This window comes from Diaphorina citri, unplaced genomic scaffold (genome assembly GCF_000475195.1).
Source record: "Diaphorina citri unplaced genomic scaffold, Diaci psyllid genome assembly version 1.1 scaffold827, whole genome shotgun sequence".
In the NCBI taxonomy this organism is placed as follows: Eukaryota; Metazoa; Arthropoda; class Insecta; order Hemiptera; family Psyllidae; genus Diaphorina; species Diaphorina citri.
The window spans coordinates 110368-122190 of record NW_007378259.1 but is presented as its reverse complement, the minus strand read 5'-3'; the positions used below and the strand labels follow the sequence as shown (position 1 = coordinate 122190).

General features: G+C 38.9%; 3 protein-coding genes across 3 annotated transcripts in view; all 3 read left to right on the top strand.

Moving 5' to 3' along the window:
- The first annotated feature begins 2598 nt into the window (after positions 1-2598).
- On the top strand, positions 2599-4903 carry LOC113468727 (TBC1 domain family member 31-like). The gene is made up of 5 exons (XM_026825844.1): positions 2599-2724; positions 3117-3266; positions 3818-3930; positions 4239-4417; positions 4680-4903. Exons 1-5 carry the CDS (start codon positions 2648-2650, stop codon positions 4866-4868), a joined length of 708 nt encoding a protein of 235 aa, XP_026681645.1. The 5' UTR covers positions 2599-2647; the 3' UTR covers positions 4869-4903.
- A 787-nt stretch (positions 4904-5690) lies between these two features.
- On the top strand, positions 5691-6279 carry LOC113468728 (TBC1 domain family member 31-like). Its single transcript, XM_026825848.1, has 2 exons — positions 5691-5864; positions 6109-6279. The coding sequence occupies exons 1-2, from the start codon at positions 5769-5771 to the stop codon at positions 6277-6279; spliced, it is 267 nt and encodes an 88-aa protein (XP_026681649.1). The 5' UTR covers positions 5691-5768.
- Positions 6280-7005: 726 nt separating this feature from the next.
- LOC103512345 (TBC1 domain family member 31-like) overlaps positions 7006-11823 on the top strand; it is a 9028-nt gene continuing 4210 nt past the window's right edge. Inside the window, exon 1 of the mRNA XM_026825847.1 lies at positions 7006-7116. Coding sequence (XP_026681648.1) covers positions 7006-7116 — 111 coding nt within the window. The remainder of the gene's footprint in view (positions 7117-11823) is intronic.

The following is an 11823-nucleotide window of genomic DNA, read 5'->3' as shown; positions in this document are numbered from 1 at the left end:
TGACTAGATCCTGAGTAGGCTTGGTCTTATCATCACCACTTGCTACACTAGCAGTGACTAGGTCCTTGCTGATATCATTAACTTTGACTAGATCCTGAGTAGGCTTGGTCTTATCATCACCACTTGCTACATTATTAGTAGGTTCAGATACAGCAGCAGGAGACTTGGATACAGCATCATTCTTGACCTTATTGGAATCTTTGCTAACTTCAGCCACAATAGTTGCTTTGGGTACAATATCATTCTTAGCCCTATTGGAAGCACTGTTGGCTTCAGCGTCATTTTTAACCTTATTTAAAACATTGTTGGCTTCAGCGACAACAGGGGCTTTAGGTACAGCACCAGTCTTAACCACATTAGAACTGCTGCTAGTTTCAGTCACAACTGGAGTTTTGGGCACTCCATTTTTAACCAAATTAAAGAACGTCTTCACACTTTCTGTGTGATTCTCATGTGCGCTCCCTGGAGCATTTTTGGTTTTATCTTCCTTACTCGTCGCTTCTTTGGCTTTAGATTGCTTATCACTAGTTTTGCTGTCACTAGCGCTCGTTTTCTTCACATTTCTCGCTTCATTTTTCAGGATTGTGACTTGTGCAGGTGTTTTGGGTACAAACACAGGGGCGGCTACGTTTCTACCAGGTATTGGTTTCGACTGGGATGTTGTTTTACTGGTTTGGTTGTTGGATACGAGACTTTTACTAGCTTGACTAGACGCATTAGATGCTTTGGATGCTGGTTGAGCAGTGTTGGCGCTAGGGGAGGTCTTGGCAGTTTGTGTGGCGGGTTGTGTTGTATTCCCAGCAGGTTTTGTCTGGGATCCAGAGGCTGGATGGGAAATCTTACCCGTGTCTACAGTGCTAGGAACATTGGAGTACTTAGTTAGAGTTGTACTCTTCTTAGCTTGGATACGAGACTTTTACTAGCTTGACTAGACGCATTAGATGCTTTGGATGCTGGTTGAGCAGTGTTGGCGCTAGGGGAGGTCTTGGTAGCTTGTGTGGCGGGTTGTGTTGTATTCCCGGCAGGTTTTGTCTGGGATCCAGAGGCTGGATGGGAAACCTTACCCGTGTCTACAGTGCTAGGAACATTGGAGTACTTAGTTAGAGTTGTACTCTTCTTAGCCGTGGTTGCGACAGTGTTTTTAACTGTTGTGGCTGAAGGTTTGCTTTGGGATTTCAACTGTTGCATGGAACCGCGCGGTGATACTTTGGTTAATTTCGGTGCGGACTGAGGTACTTCCAACAATGATTGATAAAAACATCTTGGATTTTGGGTAAAATTGACTGTGATATATTAAAGATTTTAGAGAAACAATCTCGTTCTTTTTAGTTTTTGGCAAATCAAAAATGGGATAGGTCCCGATAGGTATCCCTACTATCCCTTCAACTTTTTACTTTTTGTTATTTGTTTTTCGCCTTTTTCCTTTTTCGGTTGGAACTTATTTGAAACTTTAAAATTCAAAAATTGCCGCCACAAAAATAGCAGGAAATATTTAACGCGCCAGGCGCGCCAGCACTTTTTTAGCCGACCTCGACCTCCACTTGGCAACATTGGATTTTTTGGGTACTTTTCAAATTTCGATTTTTGAGCTTTTTGGCCTTTGCCTTTCTGTTTAATACGAAATAGTGGCTTGGAACTTATCTTATTTGAAACTTTTAAATTCAAAAATTGCCGCCACAAAAATAGCAGGAAATATTTAACGCGCCAGGCGCGCCAGCACCCAGCACTTTTTTAGCCGACCTCCACTTGGCAACATTGAATTTTTTGGGTACTTTTCAAATTTCGATTTTTGATTTTGAGCTTTTTGGCCTTTGCTCTCTGTAAAATACGAAATAGTGGTATACTTAGCCGACCTCGACCTCCACTTGGCAACATTGGATTTTTTGGGTACTTTTCAAATTTCGATTTTTGAGCTTTTTGGCCTTTGCCTTTGCCCTTTCTGTTTAATACGAAATAGTGGTATAGCTACCTATTTTGAGCTTTTAGCCCCGTAAATTCTCAAGTTGAAGTGAATTCACATCATTTGGAGTTGTGTATTTTACTGAGTTTTAACATGTGTTTTTATTGCATCCTATGTAGTCAAGAAACATCCTGAACTTCAAGAGGCACAGAACCAAAGGTAATGATTAGGTTGATTTTGGGTCTATAGTCATGATTAGGAAGGGAAAACAAGGAGTTGTGTATTTTACTGAGTTTTAACATGTGTTTTTATTGCATCCTATGTAGTCAAGAAACATCCTGAACTTCAAGAGGCACAGAATCAAAGGTAAGTAATGATTAGGTTGATTTTGGGTCTATAGTCAATTTTTGAATTTTAAAGTTTCAAATAAGTTCCAACCGAAAAAGGCGAAAAACAAACAACAAAAAGTAAAAAGTTGAAAGGATAGTAGGGATACCTATCGTCCTATCCCATTTTTGATTTGCCAAAAACTAAAAAGAACGAGATTGTTTCTCTAAAATCTTTAATATATCACAGTCAATTTTACCCAAAATCCAAGATGTTTTTATCAATCATTGTTGGAAGTACCTCACCATCTAAAAAGGAATGCTTCACCACATCTTCAAGATCCAATGGGTAAGTTAAAAGAACGAGATTGTTTCTCTAAAATCTTTAATATATCACAGTCAATTTTACCCAAAATCCAAGATGTTTTTATCAATCATTGTTGGGAGTACCTCACCATCTAAAAAGGAATGCTTCACCACATCTTCAAGATCCAATGGGTAAGTAGACTTTTGCTCAAAAGCTCAATCCTACCTAGTGATTTGTCTTGTAAAGATGTGTTTACAGACACTACAGTTGCTTGACATTGTCTGAATAAAGGAGGTACAGTTAAAAAAAAAAAGATTAATATATAATACTTCACCAATGTATTTGTGCAGAAGTCACGTCCGTGGAATATTGCTACCAAAGGAACTGGCACAAATGAGCAGTGATCAGTGTTATTATAGGGTTAGGTTAAATACAAAAAGGAGCTTTCTTTTCCATGGATGTGACTTCTGCATAATTACCCTTAACCAATAAGTAATATTTGGATACAGACATTTTTAATCTATTCATTTATTTTCCAAGCTTCTTTCCCACTTTTATTCACAATTTCCCCCCTTTCTTACAGATGTATACTTGAGATCAGTTCAGAATATCCCAAAGGAAAACCTGGAAGGCCAGCAAGATTTACAATTGCTACATTCAACTGCACCTCAAATCTGATGGCCATACTTGAACAAAATGGAATGGTGGTCATTTTGGATTTACTCAATGAAATGTGTGTATAAAATAAAAATGCATTTACTTACATACCTACTTACAATCTACTAATTAATTATTTGTCAGAATACATACCTATTGTTCGAAATCAGATTTCCCCCTTTTCTTACAGATGTATACTTGAGATCAGTTCAGAATATCCCAAAGGAAAACCTGGAAGGCCAGCAAGATTTACAATTGTTACATTCAACTGCACCTCAAATTTGATGGCCATACTTGAACAAAATGGAATGGTGGTCATTTTGGATTTACTCAATGAAATGTGTGTATAAAATAAAAATACATTTTTACTTACATACCTACTTACAATCTAGGTACTAATTAATTATTTGTCAGAATACATACCTATTGTCCTAAATCAGAGATTCAGAGCCTTTGGATGAAAAAGACCCTTGGATATATTGGGTTTTTAGTACCCTCCTAACAGAAAAGCTTGGTTCAACTGGTCATACGTTACCCCTACCCTATTAGATATTTTTTCTGTTTCTACTCTGTACTCTAATTATTACCTACATGTGCTCTATTTCTTGACTCCCTTCTGTTTTATAGGTACTGGCAACTCCCACCTTTCGGATACTGCTCTCTGATCAAGTTTTCTGAGTTTTCACCAAGAGAATTGATGGTTTGTGATGCAAACAATACAGTTCTCTTTTTCCAAGTTGGTAAGTATGTGTACCCTTTAATTAGGTAGATAGCTAAGTACTTTGGTAATTCAGTATAGGTACTTTTTTTAGTAGCAGGAGTAGGTATCCTTGTTTTTGGAAAGGACACCTTTTGTAGCTAGGTACCTACTTACTTTATCAAATCCTTCTTGTTTCTAATAAAGCCCCTCCAAGTATCAAATTTCCAAGTATCAAATTTGGAATATTGGTACCTGTATGAAATGGTTGGATTTTATTTTTAATTTTAAAATGAACAGATATGTAACATGATTTAAAATTACATGTAAACCACTGATCCTGTTCTTCAGATGAAGGGGTTGTTTTGAGGAAATTAAAAGGACATCAGCACCCCGTGAAATTCATATCGTCCACTAGTGACAACAAATTCCTCATGACTTCATCCTTGTACGAGACCATCATTTGGGACCTTGAGGCCAATATGCAAAAACACAGGCTCTTTCTGGGAAAGAAAATTGCCATCAAGATTGTGAGTTTAAAAAAAAGAAGCTAACTTGGTTTTTGTTCAGCTTAAATTAATGGACAACAGACTAATGTCTTCTGATGATGTGATAGGGGTTTTACACTCCTTTTAGGTGATAAACTACCTACCTACCTATTCACATTAACACCACCCAGCCTGAATGGGGCTGAGAAAACCAGCACATGATTTCACAGATGGTCACCCATTTTTTTTTTTTTTTTTTTTTTTTTTTCCTAGGTATACTTTAATCTTGTCTTATATTCCCCAGATTACGTTCCTGCCAGGGTCAAACAACATCATAGCTAGTTTTCAAGACGACTCATTGAATGTTTGGAGTTTCAAGACATTTGACTGCCTGCACCAATTTATTCCTAATGATTGGAGAGGACACCACCTGAAGAGCATTGCCTTTACAAGGTACCTTAGTAGGCGTCCACAACGGAAAACCGACCATTGACCCTAGCCTAGTCCCAAGCCAATAGAAAATCTGTTGTGGACACATTGGTGCAAGAGTCGATGGACAGTCCAGGCTCTAGACAAGGCCCAATGGTCTGGGGTCGCCGTTTTGGACGCGCACTTATGATCAAAACTCATACTTATCCAAATAAAATATACTGAGGAGCTAGCCTAGTTAGCTTGGAAGGTAGCACGCCTGTCTTTTAGGCACTAGGGCGTTGTTTTGCTTCCAGCCTGAGGCAAACTTTATCCTAAAGAGATAAGGTTTGCTCTTGGGACCCAATGGAGCAGTTGCAAATGGGTAAAAATTATAAATAAATGGTGGATTCTTATGTAAAAAGTTGGGAAAAATCCAAATCTTATGTCAAATCTCCAAAAAAAATAACTGTAAAAGGTCGAAAATTCAATTTTTATTTTCCGTTCTGGTTTTTGGAAAGGACACCTTTTTTGTAGCTAGGTACTTACTTACTTTATCTAATCCTTCTTGTTTCTAATAAAGCCCCTCCAAGTATCAAATTTCGAATATTGGTACCTGTATGAAATGGTTGGATTTTATTTTTAATTTTAAAATGAACAGATATGTACTTAACATGATTTAAAATTACATGTAAACCACTGATTCTGTTCTTCAGATGAAGGGGTTGTTTTGAGGAAATTAAAAGGACATCAGCACCCCGTGAAATTCATATCGTCACCAAGTATCAAATTTGGAATATTGGTACCTGTATGAAATGGTTGGATTTTATTTTTAATTTTAAAATGAACAGATATGTAACATGATTTAAAATTACATGTAAACCACTGATCCTGTTCTTCAGATGAAGGGGTTGTTTTGAGGAAATTAAAAGGACATCAGCACCCCGTGAAATTCATATCGTCCACTAGTGACAACAAATTCCTCATGACTTCATCCTTGTACGAGACCATCATTTGGGACCTTGAGGCCAATATGCAAAAACACAGGCTCTTCCTGGGAAAGAAAATTGCCATCAAGATTGTGAGTTTAAAAAAAGAAGCTAACTTGGTTTTTGTTCAGCTTAAATTAATGGACAACAGACTAATGTCTTCTGATGATGTGATGGGGGTTTTACACTCCTTTTAGGTGATAAACTACCTACCTACCTATTCACATTAACATCACCCAGCCTGAATGAGGCTGAGAAAACCAGCACATGATTTCACAGATGCTCACCCATTTTTTTTTCCCTAGGTATACTTTAATCTTGTCTTATATTCCCCAGATTACATTCCTGCCAGGGTCAAACAACATCATAGCTAGTTTTCAAGACGACTCATTGAATGTTTGGAGTTTCAAAACATTTGACTGCCTGCACCAATTCATCCCTAATGATTGGAGAGGACATCATTTGAAGAGCATTGCCTTTACAAGGTACCTTAGTAGGCGTCCATAAGGGAAAACCGACCATTGACCTCATTTGACTGCCTGCACCAATTCATCCCTAATGATTGGAGAGGACATCATTTGAAGAGCATTGCCTTTACAAGGTACCTTAGTAGGCGCCCACAACGGAAAACCGACCATTGACCCTAGCCTAGTCCCAAGCCAATAGAAAATCTGTTGTGGACACATTGGTGCAAGGGTTGATGGACAGTCCAGGCTCTAGACGAGGCCCAATGGTCTGGGGTCGCCGTTTTGGACGCGCACTTATGATCAAAACTCATACTTATCCAAATAAATATACCGAGGAGCTAGCCTAGTTGGCTTGGAAGGTAGCAAGGTAGCACGCCTGTCTTTTAGGCACAAGGGCGTTATTTCGCTTCCAGCCTGAGGCAAACTTTATCCTGAAGAGATAAGGTTTGCTCTTGGGACCCAATGGAGCAGTTGCAAATGGGTAAAAATTATAAATAAATGGTCGATTCTTATTTAAAAAAGGTTTGCTCTTGGGACCCAATGGAGCAGTTGCAAATGGGTAAAAAATATAAATAAATGGTCGATTCCTATGTAAAAAGTTGGGAAAAATCCAAATCTGATGTCAAATTTCGTTGGTCCTCATTTTTCCTGCTCTATGACTTTGAAACATCACCCAAGTAAGCGCAACTGATCTATATGAAAAGAATTTCATAGGTAACATCCATTATCCATGAAAATTTGCGAAGAGGCTTTTTGCTTGACACAAATGATTCAAATTCCCATTTCTTTCACTTGGTTTTTACTACTGGCAGTGGTCGCTTTCAATATACACTGCCGGAATGTGCTACTAACTCTTGATAACTTGGATTTAGTAGAGGTAGGTAAACTAAACTTTATGGACTTCTTCAAATAAAGTAGGAACCTTCTTATTGTTTTGTTAGCTTTTTTTCTGCCTGGAGCTTTGGAGAAAATAGTTACGGGTTTTGCGACTTCGAACCTGGAACCCTAGGTAAATCCTCAGGGCTTATAATTATAAAATCAGTTGAAAATCTTCATCTACTTCTTAGAAGTCATATTATTGCCTTTGGGAACTCTTGATAACTTGGATTTAGTAGAGGTGGGTAAACTAAACTTTATGGACTTCTTCAAATAAAGTAGGAACCTTCTTATTGTTTTGCTAGCTTTTTTTCTGCCTGGAGCTTTGGAGAAAGTAGTTACGGGTTTTGGGACTTCGAACCTGGAACCCTAGGTAAATCCTCAGGGCTTATAATTATAAAATCAGTTGAAAATCTTAATCTACTTCTTAGAAGTCATATTATTGCCTTTGCGGAAAACACCTTTTATAATCAAATAAATTAATTGAACTTATTAGGCATAAATTATGAAGAATAGGAACAACACGACTTCTTCAAATAAAGTAGGAACCTTCTTATTGTTTTGTTAGCTTTTTTTCTGCCTGGAGCTTTGGAGAAAATAGTTACGGGTTTTGGGACTTCGAACCTGGAACCCTAGGTAAATCCTCAGGGCTTATAATTATAAAATCAGTTGAAAATCTTAATCTACTTCTTAGAAGTCATATTATTGCCTTTGCGGAAAACACCTTTTATAATCAAATAAATTAATTGAACTTATTAGGCATAAATTATGAAGAATAGGAACAACACTGTGTTGAGTGTGTTGGTACATTTTTCCACTACACTTATTCTAAAGGTGTGTCCACACATAGTCGACGGCCATAGATCGATGTGAATTTATTGTGGATCGATGTAGGTCGACTGTGTGGACACACCTTAAGTCCCCCAAAACCCCATTTGTTGCTTATCTCCTTTGCAGACTTTCTTTCACTCCCAAAACACCTTGGACGTTCATAAACTGGTCAGACTAACGTACGACCTAGACTGCACGATTTCGGATGATTCTCGAGATAGAGCGATCAGTGTGTGAACTATGAAATGTGAACTGTGAATGAGATCTTGTTCTTATAATATAAGACAGAATACAAAGACACCTTCTGTAATATTGGGGGTGCCCACAAATTTCTTCATTGTCCCCCCAGACTCTTGGAGAAAACTTGGAAACCTAAACAAAACAATCAAATCAGTGGCGGTTGGTACGGAAGACCCAGGGGCGTCGTGCCGCCAACTGAGTGGTCTAAGTGAAAATGTTCCTCCGTTAGAGAGCATAGTGTACTGTGCCGCTAACAGTGTGGAGTGTGGTTCTAAGTTCTAATGCATTGGTTCTGTAAGCTAGTGTGACGTCAGTGCTGTGCCGTTAACTGAGTGTTTCTACCTTTAACTTTCTCCAATTGCTTTCTCTTTCTTTCCCTCTCTACTTTTCTCCCTCCTCTCTCTTCCTCGACTGCCTTTTTCTCCCTCTATTTCTAGGAAAAACTCCGGGAAAGTTTTTCAATTATATTAGCCTTGTCCTTAGGGAAGTAAAATGTGCTCTCAAACTTGTCGGTAACACCTCTAGACCAAAGGGAAAAACTCCGAACCGGCATTTTCTTCGAGGAAAGCCTCATTGGAAAGAAGGGAAATTTTGTTAACTAAAGAACAAAATTTTGTATTGGAAATCAAATACACCTATCCCGGACTGTGAAAGTGTCCCCTAGTTTTTATAGGAATAGTCCCAACAAGGCTGAAAGAATCTCTTGTCGGCCCTAGTTTTCAGAGAATTGCAGATTGTTTAATCCAAAGCCTCATTGGAAAGAAGGGAAATTTTGTTAACCAAAGAACAAAATTTTGTATTGGAAATCAAAAAAATATACATCTATCCCGGACTGTGAAAGTGTCCCCTAGTTTTCATAGGAATAGTCCCAACAAGGCTGAAAGAAGGCTCTTGTCGGCCCTAGTTTTCAGAGAATTGCAGATTGTTTAATCCGCCTGAGGAACGAACCCTGTGCTTTGTTTGAAGTCATCGCTTCTATTATTGGTAGGTTAACTAATTCAGTCATCAATGGTTGTAAGTTGCACATTGTGATAATTTTCTCAGATAAAATAGACCATCAGGGTAGAATTTTTTGGGATTTGGAAACAAAGTGTTTAGCCACTAGGGTGACTAAGGGACATTATTAGCTCAGTGGTAACGCGCTTGCTCCTCAAATAGATCGAATAGGTACCTACCTATCTACGCATTTTGTTATCACTATTTTTCAATATCAGCATAGGTAACTATTTTCGTACAAGATTCTAGCGTCCAAACCGGAACATATAGCTTTCAAACATTTGGAAAAGAAATATCCCCTCCACAACAAATGTTTGCTGAATGCACTGAAAAGGTAATTGAAGAAAGTCCCGCTTATTAGTGTGTTACGATGAAGCACAGAATCTCTTTCTATGGGTTTACAACTCCAAAATGAACTAAGATTAATTTTGTAGATTCCTACAAGCTTAACCCGACTTTTAGGGAAGTTTACCCTTACGCTTAAGCCTCGGAGTGAGCTTTTTGTCTACAGAATTAAGCTGATTCCTAATTAAGCTCAAAGATCCGGGCGATCGTCAGTAGCTTTTTCGTTAGGTGTTTTCCATAGATATCTTGCAGAGGATTAGCTAACCCTACATTTAATCTCCATGTTGCATTCGAGGATGACATGAGAAGCCGCCAAAACGAACTAAGAACCAAATGGACCAAAATGCCCAAAATCCAGTGGTAAGGCGCTTGCTCGCCATGTACATAGAATATCCCGGATTCGATTCCCAGAGTCGACAGAACAATTGGACTTGTATTTCAATAACATTCCAACGGGTTACTTTCTGGTTTTCTCGTATTGACCCAGCACCCAAGTGGGAAGTATTGTGTCTCTTATCGCCCATCTGAGGGACATACTACGGCATGGACATGTTACGACACAGACCCTAGGAGTCTATTGCAGCAGTTCTTTCAATACTACGAAATAAACATGACGGTAAAATGTAGAAATTACCAGGACTAGTTGATTATTATTTATTTTATTTTTTTCTTCGACCAAGCCTTATAACCCTCTTGTCTGTTTCCAGTGAACTACTGTCAGCATTGGTTCCAGTATTTCCCATTTCCCCCCATCAACACTCTGGCCCTGGTTGAGAACATGCTAGGGGATAGAGATCCGGCCCTGTTAGATCATTACTGTAAGATAGGTATCACGTCTAATGTGTACGCGTGGGTATTGCTCCAATCAGTTTTCTCAGAGGTACGTTCTTTTTTTAGAAAATTTCTGTCCTGTCCAGGATTCGAACCCAGCACCTCCAGGTTGAGAGTCAGTGTTCCGGCCACAGAGCCCATCTCTGCGACGTAAAAAACATTAATAATAGAATGTAATATAGAGATTATAGAGAAACCAATTATTATACAGGGGCCAGCCTAGTTAGCTTAGTTGGTAGTGCGTCTGCCTTGTAAGCGCTAGGCCGCGGGTTCGATTCCCGCCCGGGGCGGATTTTATCCTGATGGGATAATGTTCGTTCTCGGAAACGGCTGGCTTTCTCCTATCCTGTCTTCCTTCTCTCCTCGATTTCGGGACGATAAGACCATAGCAGTTAAAGTTCCCTCTGTCAAACCTCTTAAAAAAAAAAAAAAAAAAAAAAAAAAAAAAAATCAGGTTCATACTAAGATCTCTCAAAGTTCGTTCAATTACTTTTGTTTATAATGCTTTCAGGTTACTCTCTTGTTTAGCCAATTGGAATCCTCTGTTCAGTTTGGTTACTTATATGCCGGAGTTTGTATTCCCATTTGTTGTTCTTCTGAAAAACGAACCCTGTGCTTTGTTTGAGGTCATCGCTTCTATTATTGGTAAGTTAACTGTCATAGGTACCTAAGTTTTGTTTAGCTCAAATGAATAAATAATTAGCCGATTTATCAGTTTAAAAAAGATAATCTCTTTGAATCGCCCATCTGATGAGAAACTACGAAATGGGCGTTATATGAGTGTAATCGAACCCGCGGCCTAGCGCTTACAAAGCAGACGCTCTACCAACCAAGCTAACTAGACTGGTTTTTAGAAATGTTCAGGATATTAAAGTACAAGTCTTTGAAATTTGACCAACCCTTGTTTCGTATTTGTTTCCAGTGAACTACTGTCAGCATTGGTTCCAATATTTCCCATTCCCCCCCATCAACACTCTGGCCCTGGTTGAGAACATGCTAGGGGATAGAGATCCGGCCCTGTTAGATCATTACTGTAAGATAGGTATCACGTCTAATGTGTACGCGTGGCTATTGCTCCAATCAGTTTTCTCAGAGGTACGTTCTTTTTTTTAGAAAATTTCTGTTCTGGCCAGGATTCGAACCCAGCACCTCCAGGTTGAGAGTCAGTGTTCCGGCCACAGAGCCCATCTCTGCGACGTAAAAAACATTAATAATAGAATGTAATATAGAGATTATAGAGAAACCAATTATTATACAGGGGCCAGCCTAGTTAGCTTAGTTGGTAGTGCGTCTGCCTTGTAAGCGCTAGGCCGCGGGTTCGATTCCCGCCCGGGGCGGATTTTATCCTGATGGGATAATGTTCGTTCTCGGAGCGGCTGGCTTTCTCCTATCCTGTCTTCCTTCTCTCTTCGATTTTCGGGACGATAAGACCATAGCAGTTACAGTTCCCTCTGTCAAACCTCTT